Raw genomic sequence first — 18,847 nt, 5'->3', positions numbered from 1 at the left:
GAATCATTGAGAAGGCTTGTTAAAAGTTGGCTGGGCCCCAGCTTAAGTTTCTGATTTGGTAAGTGTGAGATAGGCCTGAGAATGGGAATTTCTAAGGTCCCAGTGATGCTAATGCTCTGGTCCAGGGATCACACTTTCAGAACCATTGCTTCTATGACTCTAATATGAGGCCCCATCTGGAAATTACCTTTGACCTTGGCTGGGTGCTCATTGAAACTCTACATGTTCTACATACCTTGTATGTGTGTGTATGTGAATGTGAATAGAATCCTTCATGGTCTTTCGAATGTCTTGGGTAAGGTTTGTGGCAAACGATTTCACTTCTTCAAGACTTTCCCCATCTTTTGAATGGAGATGATGCTCAGAGGAACCCTTGTGAGAATTACAAGGAAGAATGTATGTAAAGAACACTTTGGAGGTTGTGAAATGTTGTTCTAAAGCTGGGTATAATTATTCCTGTTGATGGGGAAGCTATGAGAATTTGTAAGGTATAAATTAAGATGGTGGTTCTGGGCCAGGCGTGGTGGCTCATGCCTGTAATCCCAGCACTTTGGGAGGCCGAGGTGGGTAGATCACGAGGTCAAGCGATCAAGACCATCCTGGCTAACATGGTGAAACCCCATCTCTACTAAAAATATAAAACATTAGCCGGGCGTAGTGGCATGCGCCTGTAGTCCCAGCTACTCGGGAGGCTGAGGCAGGAGAATCACTTGAACTTGGGAGGCGGAGGTTGCAGTGAGACGAGATTAGGCCACTGCACTATAGCCTGGGCAACAGAGTGAGGCTCCGTCTCAAAAAAAAAAAAAAAAAAAAAAAAAGATCGTGGTTCCACCATGGTGTGACACTGGGCAAGTCGGTCCACTTCCCTGAGCATCAAACCTCTTTTCTTTGAAAGTGGGGATATGATGGATTCCATGAGGATTAAACAAGCCCCTATGTGCATCAGTCCTGGTTTCCTTCTGTTGCAGAAACTCGGAGGCACTCTGTTGTCTGTGAGGAAAGGGTTCATTCCACAACCCACTTACAACGTGGTTGCTCAGTCATTTCCCCTCTAGCTCTCTTCTCAGAAAATCTCATATTCCCTGTTCTTTCCACATGCTGGTGATGCCCTCTTTGAAACACAAAATGGATTATTTTCCACATTTAGGTAGGTGAGGACACTTTGCAGATTCCTAGAAATAGCCTAGGTTGAACCCAATGACCACATGGCCCCTGGGCTAGTGTCAACTGTTCTAGGTGCTGGGGATATGGCAATGGACAAAAGAGAAAAACAAATCCTTGTCCTCATAAGCTTGTTGTTACTGTGCCCCCAAGTATGTCAACGAGGACCTCTTCCCATGGTTTCTTGGAATCTGATGAGGGGTAAATACTAAAAATTCATAGAAAACCACAAGTTGTCCTCAAATTGACCCAATGAAGCTCACTGGACCCTGGCAACACCAGAAATGTGGCTGTAGCCAGAACTTCTCAAGCTGCGATGTGTTCAGGGATCACCTGGGGCTCTTGGCATCTGTCAGATCCTGGCTCCGCAGGCCGGGGGTCTGGTCTAAGAATCTGCATTTCTAACAAGTTTGGATGTCTCTGGTCTACGGACCACACTTTGACTATCTAGGGTTTAAGTGATGCCTTATCTCATCCCACCAAATGTAATCTTATTTTCCTGCAGCTTTTAGTAAAACTCTGAATACACAGAAGAAAAATTAATTTTATTAGCATATTCCAGTTGTCTACATTTTTGGACAAGGCTGTAGGTATGGATGTCAGATCTGGTTTTCAAGTGACCAGGAATAGCCTGAAGCATGCATTTCACTTAATGCAAGCCCGTTTGCTCATCTGTGAGTGGAGACTCTTCCGGCTTCTGTCTCATTTATGCAAAACCTTAATTGTTGGACATTTTTAAGGGATAGATTTAAAGTCTCCACTTGGCCATTTTAATCTGATATTTTTAGTTAAGTTGTGTGCCATCTCTGGCAAAGTTGCCAGGGTTCTGAAATCTTACCTTTAGCAATGACATACTGGCATTTTGAATGCACACCCACTGTCTCTAGAGCAAATATACAAGAGGCAACCATTCGTTTAATGTTTACTAAGTGCCAGGCAATATGGTGTCTGCTGTGCAGGGATTAGCTCATTTAATCTTTATAACAACTCTATGATTCAATGATTTTTCCAAACAGTCAAAACAAAAACCACAAAACTGAAGGTCACAGAGAATGTCATTGGCCTAAATGCGTATCTTTTATAAAAGGGTGCAATGAAGATTGGACCTGGCTCTGATTTCTAGACCCACGCTCTTGAATATATTTAAATAATTTCAGTGACAACAGAGTTACTGTAGCAAAACAAATGCAGAAACACGGCCAAGGAAGTTAAAATGCTCAGCTCTGTATCAAGTCTTTTATTTTATTTTTTTTTTGAGATGGAGTCTCGCTCTGTCGCCCAGGCTGGAGTATAGTGGTGCGATCTTAGCTCACTGCAAGCTCCGCCTCCCGGGTTCACACCATTCTCCTGCCTGGGCCTCCCAAGTAGCTGGGACTACAGGACAGGCGCCCACCACAGCACCGGGCTAATTTTTTGCATTTTTAGTAGAGACGGGATTTCACCATGGTCTCGATCTCCTGACCTTGTGATCTGCCTGCCTCGGCCTCCCAAAGTGCTGGGATTACAGGCCTGAGCCACTGCGCCCGGCCCGTATCAAGTCTTTTATTAAGGCACTCCCCAATCTTAGGTTAATTTAGACTTTGTCAGTAAATGCAGTTCCAGGTTAGAATCAGATCAATAATATAAAAGCGCATTTACATCACCGTCATGTGCAGTGGTGTTGGCCATCAGAGTTTAAATGCAGCATCCCCATGCCCATCATTAATCATCTCCTGGATCACACTGTGCGGTGGGGCGGTTGTGGGGGGCTCCCCGCGTGGCCGTGGGTGTCCGTCTTATGTATACTGAGTTCAAAAGCCTGGAAGAGCACGGTAGCTCAAACATACCGAAATACCGTTTCCTTGTCACAAGGCAAAATATAAAGATATCTTTTCATTAGGAGTTGCTGATGGTACTGCAGATATTAAGTTTGAATGGAAAGCACCATCAATTGTAACATACAAACTGCTTTATCCTTTATGTACAAATAAAAGAGAGAATTTATTTTCATTCTGAGTTTATTTAACATTTCATCCAGTTGAACTGAAATAATACATGGCCTCCAACACTGGCAAGACACTGTGCTAATACTGAAATAGAAACTGCCAGTCAGTAAACACTTACAATCATAATCCTTTATATCATGTTAATAGAAATATTAATAACTACTTAGCTTTACAAGCTTATTGCACTTCATGTGGATTTTTTTCTCCAGAAAGGGTATTTCTAAAAGATCGGCAAGGATTGCCAATCTTGGTTTATTTGTTCCTTGTTATAAACCGTGATTAACATACACAGTTGATAGCTTTATATAAAAGCATTAAGAGTCTGAAGCATCAAAAAACAACGTTTAAAAAGACGCAGCTCCATGTTCATCATCCCTTTTATAATCTTTTTTTTTTTTGAGATGGAGTTTTGCTCTGTCGCCCAGGTTGGAATGCAATGGTGCGATCTCGGTTCACCGCAACCTCTGCCTCCCGGGTTCAAGCGATTCTCCTACCTCAGCCTCCCGAGTCGCTGGGATTACAGGTGTGCGCCACCACGCCTGGCTAATTTTTTGTATTTTTAGAGACAGGGTTCCTCCATGTTGGCCAGGCTGGTCTCAAACTCCTGGCTTCAGGTGATCCATCCGCCTTGGCCTCCCAAAGTGCTGGGATTACAGGGGTGAGCCACCGCGCCTGGCCATTCCTTTTATAACTTTTAACACACATAACTGGAGTGTGTAAAATTTTGGTTAGTTTGTCAGTCTTCTAACCAGTCATGAGCTCTTCACTGGAGGTTAACACTCTGACACGGAGCTACAGATTACCTGGTGCCGGGAGGACTCCTGAGAGGAGCAGGACACCTGGGGCAGGTCGCAGTGCCTTAGCTTCTTACGAAAAGAGTCCCTTCAGCACCTTATGGAGATCTGCCCTGAATTTCAGGCTTTTACCACTTTTTAAAGAGACGCGTCGAGGACAACAGAACCTGTCCAAGACCAGAGTGTCAAGGGAAAGCCGTTTTGCTTCCAATGGTTTAAGACAAAAAATCTAAATGAGAAGATTCTGGCAGCATCAAGGAAGGCTCCGAGTGGCCCAAAGCTTCAGATCTATTAATCCTTTCAGAGAAAAGAGAAACACAGACACAAGGCACACCATTTTTTCTTTATGAGGAAATTCAGTCTGGTCACATTGTCAGAAAAAAAATCTGCCAAAACTAAATAGTTTCTATATATTTTTTCACTTACAATCTCTGAATACAATGATCTACACTTCATGAAACATCGCCCCTCAGTATCCGTGGGTAGTTGGTTCCAGGACCGCCCTCTAATGCCGATATCCACGGATGCTCAAGTTCCTGATACAAAATGGTGCAGTATTTGCATATAACCTAGGCACATCCTCCTGTATACTTGATAAATCATCTCTAGATTGCTTATAACACCTAATACAATGTAAGCACTATGTAAATAGTTGTTATACTGTATTGGTTTTTAAATTTGTATTATTTTTCATTGTTATGTATATTTTGTACCTTTTTAAAAAATATTTCCCATCCAAACTTGATTGAATTCACAGATGTAGAGCTCATGGATACAGAGGGCCGACTGTCTATGACACTGGACATCTACAGACTTGAAACATAATCTGTTATATTAAATATATTATCTGTGAAATCACTACAGATAATGTAAACAGTGGTACATTTCATTATCTTCAAATGAAGTGGAATGCAACATACAATATTCAAGTAAAATTCACTGTGACTGATTCATACACATTATCACTGTATCTTTCTGAAAGCCAAAGAGATCTATAAGGATGACAAGAAAAGACATGTAGGTAGCTGGAACTGTAGTCTCACTTCTTACCAAAAAAAAAACCAATGAACTAGATTCAGCCCACTCACACAGCATTGGTATTGAATATACTTCCAAAATTCGACATTTGTACATTTCAGTAATTCCATTATTTGATGTAAATAATTGAATATAAAGTCAATAACTGCAAGGTAAGATTAACATCTTTATAAGAACATAAAACAATAAATTAAAAGTCAACCAAGGCAATCCACCCACAATCTGAATGTACAGAATGATCCAGCAGGGAAGGCATGTTGCAGTGGTCCGTGACTGACTTTTGGAAGGGGTGTGAAGGAGCTTCCACACTCCAAATCCAAAAACTTGGTCACCTTCATTGGGCCAGCACAGTCCCCACACTAGAAGCAAACTGCCCTTAATATTTCGGGGTAAGTTTTCATAGATTAGCCCAGAGCTTTTGTATTTTCCCAGTTCACTGCTGAGATCTCCTTGATTTGGAATGGGAGTGAGATGAAAGTTCAATATTTTAAATAGATTTTCTTTTCATTGATTGATAATCAATAGAACATTTACTGACTATACACTGAGCACCTATTCTATGTCTATTAGTACTTTTTTAAAACCCTGGGTGAGGGCTGATATACTGTCTTTGAAAAACAATGACTATAAAAGCTAAAGGAAGAGTATTTCTATAAATCATAACATGATTCAATGTAAGGGAGTATCAGGCACTTGACCCATGCCAGATGCTCTGTTAAAGTAGCAGCTTTATTCTAAAAGGCGAATGTGGATCTTTAAAAGGTTTCTGTAACTGGGAGAACCCAGGTTGAACAGGATTTTTCTCACCAGCATGGCTACACCAGCTTTGCAGTGGCAGAATGAGCTGCAGAGGTTTCCTCCTTGCTTTACAATCCCTTATTAAAGTACACGCGTCGCAATTCAGGATGGCTCTCTTGGATCTTAGCTTGCAACTCGGCCTCCAAGCTTGTCACGGACATGGAACTGGGATAAGGGAGAAATGACAGGGTTATTACACAGGCAGAGGTGAGAATCAGGACCTAGAAAGAGCGTGGAGAAGGCACAGGTGTGGAGATCCCAGGACTGGTACAGTGGGTCTTGTTGGAGAAATGCTTCATGCGGCTAGCAAACGAGATCATGTTCCTTTCAGAAAATTGTCACTCATAATGGAAGAAATGCATCTTAAGAACCCAACACCCAACTTTTCCCTCTCATATTATTAAAAGGTGAAATCTCTTATTGCTGGCAAGAGTGTATGGTGATGACACTCTCAGACCCTGCTGGTGCTGGAAAAACCATTTGTGGCAATGCCACTTCCTAAGAAAAACAGTATCAATCATTTGCAATGTTCACCATTGATAAAAAAAGATATATGCAGTCAGTGAAATGTATAACATTAATAATTTGCCTACATTAATGTGCTTTTGTTTACTGTATATAATACATGCTTATTGAAAAAATTTCAGAAAATACTAAAATGTACAAAAAACCCCCAAAACATTTATAATCCCACTGAGAGATAACTACTGTTAGTCTTTAAGTGCTTAAGAATGTATTTGAAGGTATTATGGGTATATATATATTAAAGCTTATTCTTTGAGAGAAACGCATACTCGTTAAAGTATAAAAAAAATTGTCCAGAGTATCTACCAGAAAAACTGCTAATATTTTGATCTGTAATTAGTTTAAAAAAAATTTTGAGGCTGGGCGCAGTGGCTCACACCTGTAATCTCAGAGCTTTGGGAGGCTGAAGCAGGAGGATGTCTTGAGGCCAGGAGTTTGAGACCAGCCTGGGTAACCTAGTGAGACCCAAATTTTTGTATCTATAAAAATAAAAAATAAGACAGGTGTGTTGGTGTATGCCTGTGGCCCCAGCTACTCAGGATGCTGAGATAGGAGGATTGCTTGAGCCCAGAAGTTCAAGGCTGTAGTAAGCTACAGACTGTGCCACTGTACGCCAACCTGGGCAAGAGAATGAGACCCTATCTCTAAAAAACAATAAAAAAAAATTGGCATTTAATATAGTTGACATGTGATAGACTGTAAGGTTAAAAAAAAAAGTCAGGATACGAGTTTATATTTCAAATATGCAAAACAAATTTTAAAAATTACAAATATAGAAAAAAGGTAGTAAAAAAAATCCCACGATGGCTATTGTTATGTAGTGGGTCTTTGAGTAATTTTACTCAGTGATGACGTTGATGATGGTAATGATAATGGCTATGACTTTTGCTGGGCCAGACATTATGCATTTTAATCCTTATGAAAACTCTAGAAGTCCAGTATTATCATAATTGTACAGGTAAGGAAACCTGAGGTGCAACTGAGATGTTGACGGCAGATCTTTCTTGATCCCAAAGCCCTGCTATGCCGCCTCTTGGTCCTTCTGTTTTGCCATTGATCTCTAAGTATCTGTAATTACTACGAATGTATGTTAAAGGCCCAAGTCTGATCTTGGAATTAAAGTTATTCAAACCTTGGTGGATGATGGGGAGTATTCTCTTTTTTATCTTCCAGGAGAGTTTGTTTAAAATTGGAATAATCTGTTTCTTGACAGCTGGAAAAACTTACCTGTAAAACTACCTGTTTCTTGTGTTTTCTTTGTAGGAGGAAGATTAAATGCTGCTTCAGCTTCCTTAATGATTATCTTGCTTATTCTGACTTTCTAATTTTTCAGCTTTGCTAATATGTTTTCCAGAAATTTGTCTATTTTGCCTGTTTTCAAATCTATTGGTATAATGTTGATATTATTTTAATCACTGCTGAATCTACAGTTATGCCTCTTTTTCATTTATATTATTTGTGCTTTTCTCTCTCTTTTTGTTTTGATTAATCTCACCAGACAATTGTCTATTTTGTTTCTATTTTCAAAGAACCAAGTTTTCACTTTGTTGATCCTCTACTCTTTCTGTTATTTATTTCTGATCTTAATCTCCTTCCTTCCTTCTTTTCTGATGTTTATTCTTTTGTGCTTTTTTTAAAGTTAAGTTGGACATTTAGTGCATTGATTTTTATCTATTATTCAAAATATAAACATTTAAAGCTATAAATATCTCTCAAAGCAACACATTTGCTGCTTCTCAAAAATGTTAATAAAGAATGTTTTCATTATCACTTGTTCACATGGGAGATGGGCAACTGTGGTGCATTCATACAATGCACTATGATACAACAACAGCAACGAATGGATTACAGGTACACACAATAATGTAGATGAATCTTAGTTCTGATACTGAATAAAAAGAACAAGTACTAGAAGACTATATATCTTATGATAGTGTGACACCCTTGTCTAACAAGTTCCTAAGAAGACAAACTAAAGATACACACACAAATATAAAATGCAAGAGCATGAAATTCAGCATAGTGGTTAAATCTGCAGGGGAGGCAGGGACACAGGTTGGGAGGAGTCTATAAGATGTAACTTATTGGAGATATATATATATATATATATTTGAGATGGAATCTCGCACTGTTGCCCAGGCTGGAATGCAGCGGCATGATCTTGGCTCACCACAGCCTCCACCTCCTGGGTTCAAGTGATTCTCCTGCCTCATTGGGCCCTGAATTTGTGGATGTTCATTATATTACTAGTATAAATAAAATAAAAATAAGGAAAACAGGGTGATGCTTGGATCAATGAGGATACTGTGTTACGAGCCAAGGAATATTATTAATCCTACTCTATGAAACTGAGGAGCCAGAGACCTAAAGAAGCCAAACATACAAACAATGTATAAACAACAAAACAGAGTAAGAAGTTATTTTAAAACACAGTAAAACAAAAGACCATTGGTTTCACAAATGTAAAACCACACACTTTCTGAGGGCCTTGACCTGAGGACACCAGTAGTTACAGAAAGCTTTTCATTTCTACACCTAGAGTTTAAACGAATCTTAAAAAATAAATGTTAGACTATACATTTTTTTTTCTCACAGCACTCAAAAAAAATCAAGGCCAAACTCTATGGGTTTTCAAATCTAAAATCTTTTCAACCTGAAAATAATTACAGCTACATTTCTTAGGCGTTTCCTTGGTATCAGGCACGCCCCTCGGCATTTTACATGCTCGAAGTCTAAATTGCTAAATCAAGGCCAGCTGCTGAACACCAGTGTTCATAAACCCACATACTACAGACATGGACATTCTCAGGTTGAGCCCCAAGACTCTGGGGTTTGTGCAGTTAAACAGGTATCATTATCCCACTGTAGAGATGAGGAAATTCATCTGAAGCAGGCTCCCAGAGCAAGTTTTGAAGGTCCTGCCCTCTTCACGGGGCGGCTCCTCAGCAGGCCCAAGGTGATGAAGGGCTCCTGTCCATGAGGTTTAAATGTCTATGAAACAGCGGGGTCGGAGACAGAGTGGGAGAGCAGATACAAGGTGGAGTTCTCCATCACGTAGAGGGATGTGACCGCATTAGTTCTAGAACAAGGCACTTCATCCAAAACTGACTCCGCAAGGCTAGGGGATTAAAGACCGTATGTTCGGGACCGACTGGCCCACGAAGGAAAGGGTATTACCACGGCAAGGAGTCTGATAACACTTACAGAAAACAACAGACAACAAAATGCCGCCGCTTTGCGTGCTGGTGTCAGGTCAAGTGCAGGCTGGAGACCTGATGCCGAAAATGCCGATTTAATGCCAGTTAGTCCTGTTCTCACATCAAAGGCAGGATTCAAGGGCAGCTTGTGATGAAAGGCATGCACAAGAAAGCTTTTAAGGCAAAAAACTAAGTGGGAAGAAGGGAAGCAAATATACCAACCACCTAAGCTAAGTGCATATAATTGCTGTCCCTGGGGGCGGAACTTACATCCTATCATATCTGTATTACAGATGCATTTGCCAATGGATTGGACCATATTTTAAATTTTCATAAAAGCAAATTTGCACCAGAGTTAATCTGATTCTTATAAAAGAATAAAGCATTTTCAAATTTAATGGAAGGGGGTAGAAAAGAACTGGGTACATCTGAAATTAGACAGATGTGGGTTTGATTTCTGCCTCCATCCCTTCCTTTTAGAGACCCTGGCTTCAGTGTCTTTTGAGTCTCAACTTCCCTGCCAATGAAATGGAATAATGGCACCTGCGTCTTCCATTGGTTTTTAGGATTAAAACTCATGATTATTCTGAAGAATAACAAATACATACCTTTTCTGAGGAAACAGGGCACAACACAGGGGTGTAGCAAACACCAAACTTAAAAAAAAATACAAAAAAAGGTCAGACCATTTTAAATGGTTAACTTTTCAGATTATTTTCTATTTTACAACAATCCCTTCTTTCTTCAGAGCATTATGTTCTGTGTTGTCTAACAAAAATCAGTCCTGTTTGTGTAAGTTTTATTACCGAGGATTGCCAAAATCATGGAAAGTCACAGAGATAAAATGATTTAAAAAAGGTTCACATGAATAGCCCCCATGTTGTAGGTTTCTCTAAAGACAGTTTACTTCTATTTAATTATCTGGGGCCATGCATTCCAGACGTTCTGAGATGGCCTCATTTTCAAAATTTGTATCCCATATTACCCAGTCACCTTTCATACGCTGTGTATTTATATTTTAAAAAGAAATTAATTTTGTAAAAGTAATTTCTACTCACCAGAAGCCAACTAACCCAACTTGAATGGGTGCGTTCATCCACGGAAACCTCTGCGTTGAGAAATAAATGACTTTGAATACTTTTCATACAGGGTCTTAGAGACAATTTCTTGTGATTAACTGGAAGGAACCTCACCACATTTCAAGATCCAGATAGAACGTGGTTAGTGAAATTTGGGGGAAACGCTGCAACTGCAACAAGGGTGTTAGCCTAACTTCCTGTAGCCTTCTTTGATCTGTAAATCAGCACACACGCAAAGATCAAGTGGCTTCTGTTTTTTCCCACATCCCCCCATTTAATCTGAGCACTGCTTGGGTATATAGCGGAGGTGGGGAAATAGCTGTCATTTAATTGTAATGTATCCCCTGGCTGAGGAGGCAGGATAGCCTGGTGCCAAGGTCTCAAGTCTCCGCCCTTCCGGTTGGTTCCCGACTAGGGAAACACAGGCAGAGTCTAGCCTCTCCAAGCTTCCGTTTCCTTGTTATGGTGCAAAATGAACATCATTAACAGCTTCCTAAAAGTGTGTGGAGGAAGATGCCAGATCACATTCATGAAGCACCTAGTATGGTGGCTGGAATATACCAGAAACCCAACAAATGCTCACCATCCCTCACCCCACTTTGCACCTCATCTTTTTGGTTTTAGTTGCTGTCAGTATGGTTAAAACTATTTCTAGCATAAAACATTTTTGCTAGTCACACTTTTTTTTTTTTAATGGAAATGAACAAGTTGGTTGGTCTTTTGGAGAATAAATGCTGTTAGATTTTTAGTTTTAAAAAGGAGTGGTACTTCAAAACACAATATAAAGAGTGATGAGATATATGGTTATATAAATAAGGCCACAGAAATCACTGCAACCAAGGTGTGAGATGGTTGTAATGAAATCAGCCAGCTTAGTTAGGAGTCAACACAAGCTGTTAGAAGACAACGTAGATGGGAGGCGTACCCTGGTCCCCGAAGAGACTCCTCTGGAGAAAAGGTTCATCAGGGTTGGCGTAAGGGGGGAAAGGGATGGATTAAAGAGGAAGGGAGAAGCATCGGCAAGGAAACTGATCCCCACAGGTTACAGAGGGGTCTCTCTCCTCAAAAGACAGAATGAAAAGGAAAACACTGTATCTTTGGCAACTGTCTCTGTTTGACGGTGAAGGATTGTCATAAGGAGATGCTAAATACTCCCCTCGCACTTCCTATCCAGGTGACATCTGGACTGGGACAGGCTTGGTGACGGGAGGGTAGGCATAGTACTGAGCGAGAGCCTGTTCATGGATGAACGTGAACCTGTGAGAGCAGCCACCTCATTTTAAGTAAACTCTGGTCTGCAGCAAACTGGGCTAACCTGTTAGCCAAAAGAGAGCAGCTGTGTGCCACCTTGGAGGTGGGCATGTGCAAGCTACATGCTGACTGTGGCTCATGCAGAGGGTTTTGATGGAAAGGCTCCTCGCACAGACAAGGCTCCTAGACTATTATAGTATCCTGCCAAAACCCAACCTGATACCATGTCTTCTTCCAGCTCCTACCCCAGCATCCCATCCTGCCTTATTCATCCCTTCCTCTCAATTAGAAAGTCAGATACAACATTCGTCAGCTGGGATGTTGGTGTTTCACTAGATATTCACAAAATGTCTGAAGGTAGAAACATCGTACCTAACAGAACTGTGCAAACAGAGGATGTTTACATGAAAAGTCCAAATGAGTTAAAGAGAGGAATTATATGTTTTATAGATCCAGATAGAACGTGGTTAGTGAAATTTGGGGGAAACGCTGCAACTGCAACAAGGGTGTTAGCCTAACTTCCTGTAGCCTTCTTTGATCTGTAAATCAGCACACACGCAAAGATCAAGTGGCTTCTGTTTTTTCCCACATCCCCCCATTTAATCTGAGCACTGCTTGGGTATATAGCGGAGGTGGGGAAATAGCTGTCATTTAATTGTAATGTATCCCCTGGCTGAGGAGGTAGGATAGCCTGGTGCCAAGGTCTCAAGTCTCCACCCTTCCGGTTGGTTCCCGACTAGGGAACATATACATATATACATATACATATATATATGTATTTTTTTTTTCAATGAAGTAAAAAGCTCAAAGTTAGGCTGGGCACGGTGGCTCATGCCTGTAATCCCAGCACTTTGGGAGGCCGAGGCGGGCAGATCATGAGGTCCAGAGATCGAGACCATCCTGGCTAACGTGGTGAAACCCCGTCTCTACTAAAAATGCAAAAAATTAGCCAGGTGCAGTGGTGGGTGCCTGTAGTCCCAGCTACTTGGGAGGCTGAGGCAGGAGAATCGCTTGAACCCGGGAGGCGGAGGTTGCAGTGAGCCGAGATCGTGCCACCGCACTCCAGCCTGGTGACAAAGCAAGACTTGGTCACACACACACACACAAAAGGCAAAAAAAGAAAAATGCTCAAAAGTTAACGACTCTAAATTCTCTCTCCCCCCCACGATCTTTTTCTAATAGCTTTATTGACATACAACTGCACATATTTGAAGTGTGTAAGTTCTGACATCTATATGTAGCTGTGAAGCCATAAGCACAATCAAAATAATGAAAATATTCACCACCCCGAATGTTTTTCTTGCTTCTGTACCCTTTGCAGTTCCTCCCTCTTCCATAAACCCTGCACCCCATTATATGGCAACCTCTCATCTTTCTGTCACTAGATTTAGTTTACATTTTCTAGGACTCGATATACAGTATCTATTCTTTTGTGTAATTACTTTGAGACTCCTTCATATTGTGTGTAGCACTAGTTTGTTACTTTTTATTGCTGAGTTAAGTGTTCCCTTGTATTCACAAGGTGGTTATCTATTTTCCTTTTGTTGAGCAATTTGAGCTGTTTCTAGTTTTTGGCTATCACAAATAAAGTTGCTATGAACATTTGTCTTTCATGGACATGTGCTTCTATTTTTCCTAGGTAAAGAACTAGGAAGGAAATGGCTGGATCACAGGTCAGCATCTGTTTAACTTTGTAAGAAACTGCCTCAGTATTTTCTCACATGACTGTACTGCATTAATTCTCACCAGCAGTCGGGGGGGGGGGGGTTTCAGTTCTTCCATTTCCTCACCAACACTTGTTATGATCAATCTTTTTAGTTTTTGACATTCTAATAAGCGTTAGTGGCAGCTCATGTGGTTTTAATTTAGATTTCCCAATGACTAAAGATACTAAGCATTTTTTAGGTGCTTAAGAACCGTATGTATTTGGTAGGGCGTCTGTTCAAACCTTCTGCCCAGCTTAAGTGCTGAGGGCCCTTTATGTATTCTGGACACAAGTCCTTTATCACATACATGCCTTGTAAACATCTTTTCCCATGCCGTTTCTTCTCTTTTCATTTTCTGTGTAGTTTTAAGAACAGAATTTAACAAATCTGATGAAGTCTAATTTATCAATTTTTCTTTCATGGGCTGTGCTTTTTGTGTTGAGTCTAATAAGTCTTTGCCTAGCCCTAGTGTTCTACTGTATTTTCTTCTAGAAGTTTTATAGTTGTAGACCTTTACATTTAGATTCTATGAACCACTGAGAGTTAATTTTTATATATGATATAGTCAATTCCTTACACACTGCCTACATCCCAGCCAACCTCACCATCCACAGATCTCCAACAATTCCTGCTCTGTGTACTCGCTGAGCTTCTGTGGAGCATGTGGCCCTCACCCCATTCTCTTCAAAGAAGTCTCTGCTCACCTACACCAGTTGGGTAAGATGCCTCCTATGTGCTCCCTCTGTGCCCCAAACTTTAAACACTGCGTATTTTCACAATTTGTCTTACGCCTCTTCCCTATACCATGCTACATGCTCCCTGAGAGCAGGAGTCACATCCTCTTTCTGGGACTCTAGGGTCTACCACATTGCTTGGCATAAACAAGCATTCCGCAAAGGGCTGCTGAAAAAAAAGCATGAATGAACAAATAAATGTTACATTCCCATTCAATTAGCAGTCCTGAAAGCCTACTGAGTAGACACCGCAGTCCACGTTTATAAATGGGAATATAAAAGAATTAGAACTTAAGGAATAAGAACTAGCATAGGACCCAAACCATATCAGTTTCGCCCCCAATGAACGTGCCATTAAGAATGACCCAAGTTTAAAGAGATAACAGAAGCACTGTTCACAGAAGCACCAGATTTTAGGCAGCGAATTTTTTGGTTTACTGCAAAAATTTCCGTGAGTCACCTGCCTACAGCTGATGCCTTTTTTCCCAGCGCTCCACTTGGGGAGAGATAAGGCGTGGGGGGATGGATGAGTCATACTGAATGCTCCCCAAGCATCATCGTTTAAAAAAGCCCAGAATGTTCAATTAGTTTCTTGTTTGCGGAGGAGTCTGGTCATTTCTAAGGTAAAAGCCCAGAGAAGTACATCCTTGCAGAGGAGGCACACCTGGCCCTGGGGCAGTGGGAACAAGCGGAAGGCCAACCAAGGTGAACACCACCCCATGGGTATCATGAGCTGCCAAGGAAGTGATCTCTTCAGCCTTTGCGGACGGGGCATGGTGAAGCTTGCCTTCACAATAGAATCTGAAAGTGTTTTGAACATGGAAAAGTTGGGATTTTAATATAAGCTGCCTCTGTGCCATAAACAATGACTGTACTATCATTTCTGTCCTATGGTCCTCTCTGCATGGGTGAAATGCAACACTGACGTATACCAGCAACCGTGAACTTGGGGAGTGGTAGGTATGCATGGGTACCTTAACAGTATTCAGTCATTAGTTTTTCAGAGCAATTATCTCTCATTGAGGTCTGAAGGAATAGAGCTACAACCAGGCCCCCTTGTAGCCACTGAGGTGCCAGGACTGAGCCACGAGCTGTCCTGATCATCTCTCTGGACCTTCACGCTGGGGTTCTGAAACCAATGGGCCCTTCCATGTGGGGAGTGGGGCAGGTAGGGGGCTTCGGTGGGAAGAGTAGGCGAGGCGACACACTTCCAAATGATGATCAAAGGGTACAATATCAAGCAAAGCTAATAAAACCACAACTTAAGATGAAAGTGGGGAGAACACAATAGTTTTTCATCTTATCATTGTGTAACAGCCGGGAACAATGCGGCAATGGTGGGCTAAGATGGGGCTAACTGCTTTTATCATTTGCCAGCTCCTTCGCATGAGAAAATGCCAGGAAAATATCTACAGAAATTTCCATCTGTCACAGCAAGAAACTTATGCAACATGCCCAACTGTCTTCTGTTCAGTGTTTGTCACTGAGATGAGAGGAACTGTGGTAACTGTTCCCAAACTGAGACCCCATGAAGCTGCTACTCTGAATGATTTTTTCATTCCTGATGGGATGACTACTGACTTGTACATATATCATTCCAAATTCACACCATCCCTTCATTTTCACCCAGCCAGGCATCCAATAGATGACTGTGTGTGTAACTGAGTTAAAACCTCTCAAAAGTAGCAATCTTTATTTACAAAAAGCTTTTTCAAATATCTGAGATTAGAAATCAAATCTTCCTGGGAACATCTTTTTATTTACATAAGTGCCCAGGAGAAAGTGGCCTTCAAATTCTATACTGTTTAGGTAGGAAATACTCTGTACAGTTTGAAATCTAAAATGAAATAAAAAGGGTTGAGAAAATGACAAAAGAACTACAGCTTACCTTCAAAAAGGCTTTCTTTTCCAAAGTGTTCATAATGAATGGAGGGATGGCTGCAAATAAAGACAGATCCACTTAAATCTTTATTTAACGTCAATTTTCAGCTTACATTTTTTTTTCAACCATTTAACAGAAAACTTCTGTCACTTTTAGGCTGTTTCCACTGTCACAGTAAAACAGTTTGTAGTAATTCTTTAAATTATTACATTTGAATTCATTAAATTAAAACTGTTCCTGTTTTCTAAATTTTTGAAAAGTAGTATCACATCCTCTGCAAGCCAGATCATTTTATAATCTTGAAAATAACTTTACTTTTAAGTTTAAATAGGCAAAAATGAAAATATCAAGAACTTTTTCTTCCTGCATTAATCAAACAAAGTGCACAAGGCAGGGAGGATGGTGTAAAGAATCCTGCCTTGGAGTCAGGCAGAAACTGCTTCCGTACAGACTAGACCAGGGGTCCCCAGTCCCTGGGCCATGGACTGGTTTGGATCTGTGGCCTGTTAGGAACTGGGCCGCACAGCAGGAGGAGGGCAGCGGGCAACTGAATGAAGCTTTAGCTATATTTATAGCCGCTCCCCATTGCTTGCATTATGCTTGCGCTCTGCCTCCTGTCAGATCAGCGACCGCATTCCATTCTCACAGGAGAACAGGAGTTCTCCACTGAGAACTGCACATCCAAGGGATCTAGGTTGCCTGCTCCTTATGAGAATCCAGTGCCTGATGATCTGTCACTGTCTCCCATCACCCCCAGATGGGACTGTCTAGCTGCAGGAAAACAAGCTCAGGGCTCCCACTGATTCGACATGATGGTCAGTTGTGTCACTATTTCATTATATATTACAATGTAATAATAATAGAATTAAAGTGCACAATAAATTTAATGTGCTTGAATCATCCTGAAACCATCCCCCTGACCCCTGGTCCATGAAAAAATTGTCTTCCCATGAAATGGGTCCCTGGTGCTAAAAAGGTTTGGGACCGCTGGGCTAGACCACTTGCTAGCTGGGTGACCCTGGAGAAGTTACCTAACTTCTCTGAACTTCAGTTTTCTGTTTTCTTTTTCTATGAAATGGGGGAAATTGGATACAATAATGCACGTGAAACACTGGGTATGTGGTGGACAGCATTTGTTCGTTTGCTGACAACTTGTATCAGACTAAACTGTCATATCCACTACTTCAGTACATCAATTATTCTTATAAACTGCACTGGGACAGAAAGATTGTATTTCTTCTCTGGGGACTAAATAGTGTTTAAAATAGTCAAATCACTAGAAATGGATTTGATGGGCTGGGCTGGCTGAAGTCTAAGAGGAGTGAGGCGATTCAAAACAGAAAAGACCACAATCAAAAGCAAACCCAGGGCCGGACACAGTGGTTCACAGCTGTAAACCCAGCATTTTGGGAGGCCAGGGTGGGTGGATCATTAGAGCCCAGGAGTTCTAGACCAGTTGGGCAATATGACAAAACCCTGTTTCTACAAAATATATAAAAATGAAGGTGGGTGTGGTGGCACATGCCTGTAGTCCCAGCTACTTGGGAGGCTGAGGTAGGAGGATCACCTGAGCCCAGGGAAGTTGAGGCTGCAGTGAGCCATGATCACAGCACTGCACTCCAGCCTGAGGGACACGGCAATGTCCTGTCTCAACAACAACAACAACAACAACAACAACAACAACAAAACAAACCCAGGGCAGAAGCTGGAGCTGCAACCTCGATTTCAGCAAATCTGTAAATCAGGGCTCAGCAGGCACACCGGGGGGGGCGGTTCCATAGCCTCCTCTTAGGTTAGTGACAAGCGTGCTGGTCTCTGGACTCAGGGGATGCTTTGCCCACGTGTCAGGACTGTGGCTATGCAGCCACCCCTACAGAACACACTAGCTTCAGACAGGGCACCAAGGCACTCCTGTGTGAAATTAGCTAATAGCAGTTTTCCCCCAATTTGCCAGAATGTGAATATAATGTTCCTCAAAGTTTTCCTTCATGCACTTTTCTTCAACTTTTGTTGCCTGCTCTTCCTGCCTGCTAACGAGCAGTCACAGTGACAAAAGGAATTTAAAAACCTCCAGAAAGTATTAATGGATGACCTGACAGCAGCTGATGAAGTATACTTCATTGGCGAACTTCATTTTAATTGCCAAGTGTTGTTTGCATTCAGTTTAGATGATGAAAATTAAACATACTAATTTCTGTTTGTTTTCTGTGAAGAGCACTCTAACTCCCAGGCCTTCTGATTTCTCAGTCTGAGAACTTTCTTTGGGCCCCCAGTCTGAAGGTAGCTCTAAGCAGCCTTAGGGTGGACTAGAGATTCTCAGCAGAACTAAATACAATATAGAGTTTCTGTTTCTGGTCATGCTGATCCCAGCCCCTACAGGGAAAACTGACTAGTTGCTTGGTACACAATTTATCAATAGCTGCTCTAACCATTCCAATTTGCTCCATCAATTCTTTCTGGTCAAATTCCCACTGTATGGCCCTGGTCCAGCCCATCACTGCCTCTTGCTTGGATTACCGAGGCAGCCTCCTGGACAGCCTTCACTGAACATTGTCGTTCCCCTTCAGCCTATTCTCAATCCACCACCCAGAGTCACACAAATAAAACCTAAGTCAGACTGTGCTGCTCCCGTATTCAAAACCCTGCCTGGCTTCTTAACTCTCAGACTAAAACCCAAGTGTGAAATGCCAGGGCCGC

At 41.5% G+C, this 18,847-nt stretch overlaps 1 protein-coding gene across 9 annotated transcripts in view; it reads right to left on the bottom strand.

The window, feature by feature from the left end:
• Positions 1–5,124: 5,124 nt before the first annotated feature.
• Positions 5,125–18,847, bottom strand: part of SFXN1 (sideroflexin 1) — a 50,945-nt gene continuing 37,222 nt past the window's right edge. For 8 of the 9 annotated variants that reach the window (XM_017864090.1, XM_017864091.1, XM_017864092.1 and 5 more), the window contains 4 exons: positions 16,157–16,206; positions 10,557–10,606; positions 10,107–10,154; positions 5,214–5,941 (listed from right to left, as the gene is read on the bottom strand). In XM_017864090.1, the coding sequence (XP_017719579.1) occupies positions 5,845–5,941; positions 10,107–10,154; positions 10,557–10,606; positions 16,157–16,206 (245 nt within the window). In that variant the 3' untranslated portion in view covers positions 5,214–5,844. Of the gene's footprint in view, positions 5,942–10,106; positions 10,155–10,556; positions 10,607–16,156; positions 16,207–18,847 lie in introns of all 9 variants that reach the window. The other variant, XM_017864088.1, reaches the window with a different exon arrangement.

The sequence above is a fragment of the Rhinopithecus bieti genome, unplaced genomic scaffold (genome assembly GCF_001698545.2).
Source record: "Rhinopithecus bieti isolate Rb0 unplaced genomic scaffold, ASM169854v2 scaffold_74563, whole genome shotgun sequence".
Classification (NCBI taxonomy): Eukaryota; Metazoa; Chordata; class Mammalia; order Primates; family Cercopithecidae; genus Rhinopithecus; species Rhinopithecus bieti.
The sequence above is the reverse complement of the archived record's forward strand: the minus strand, read 5'-3'. Positions and strand labels throughout refer to the sequence as shown.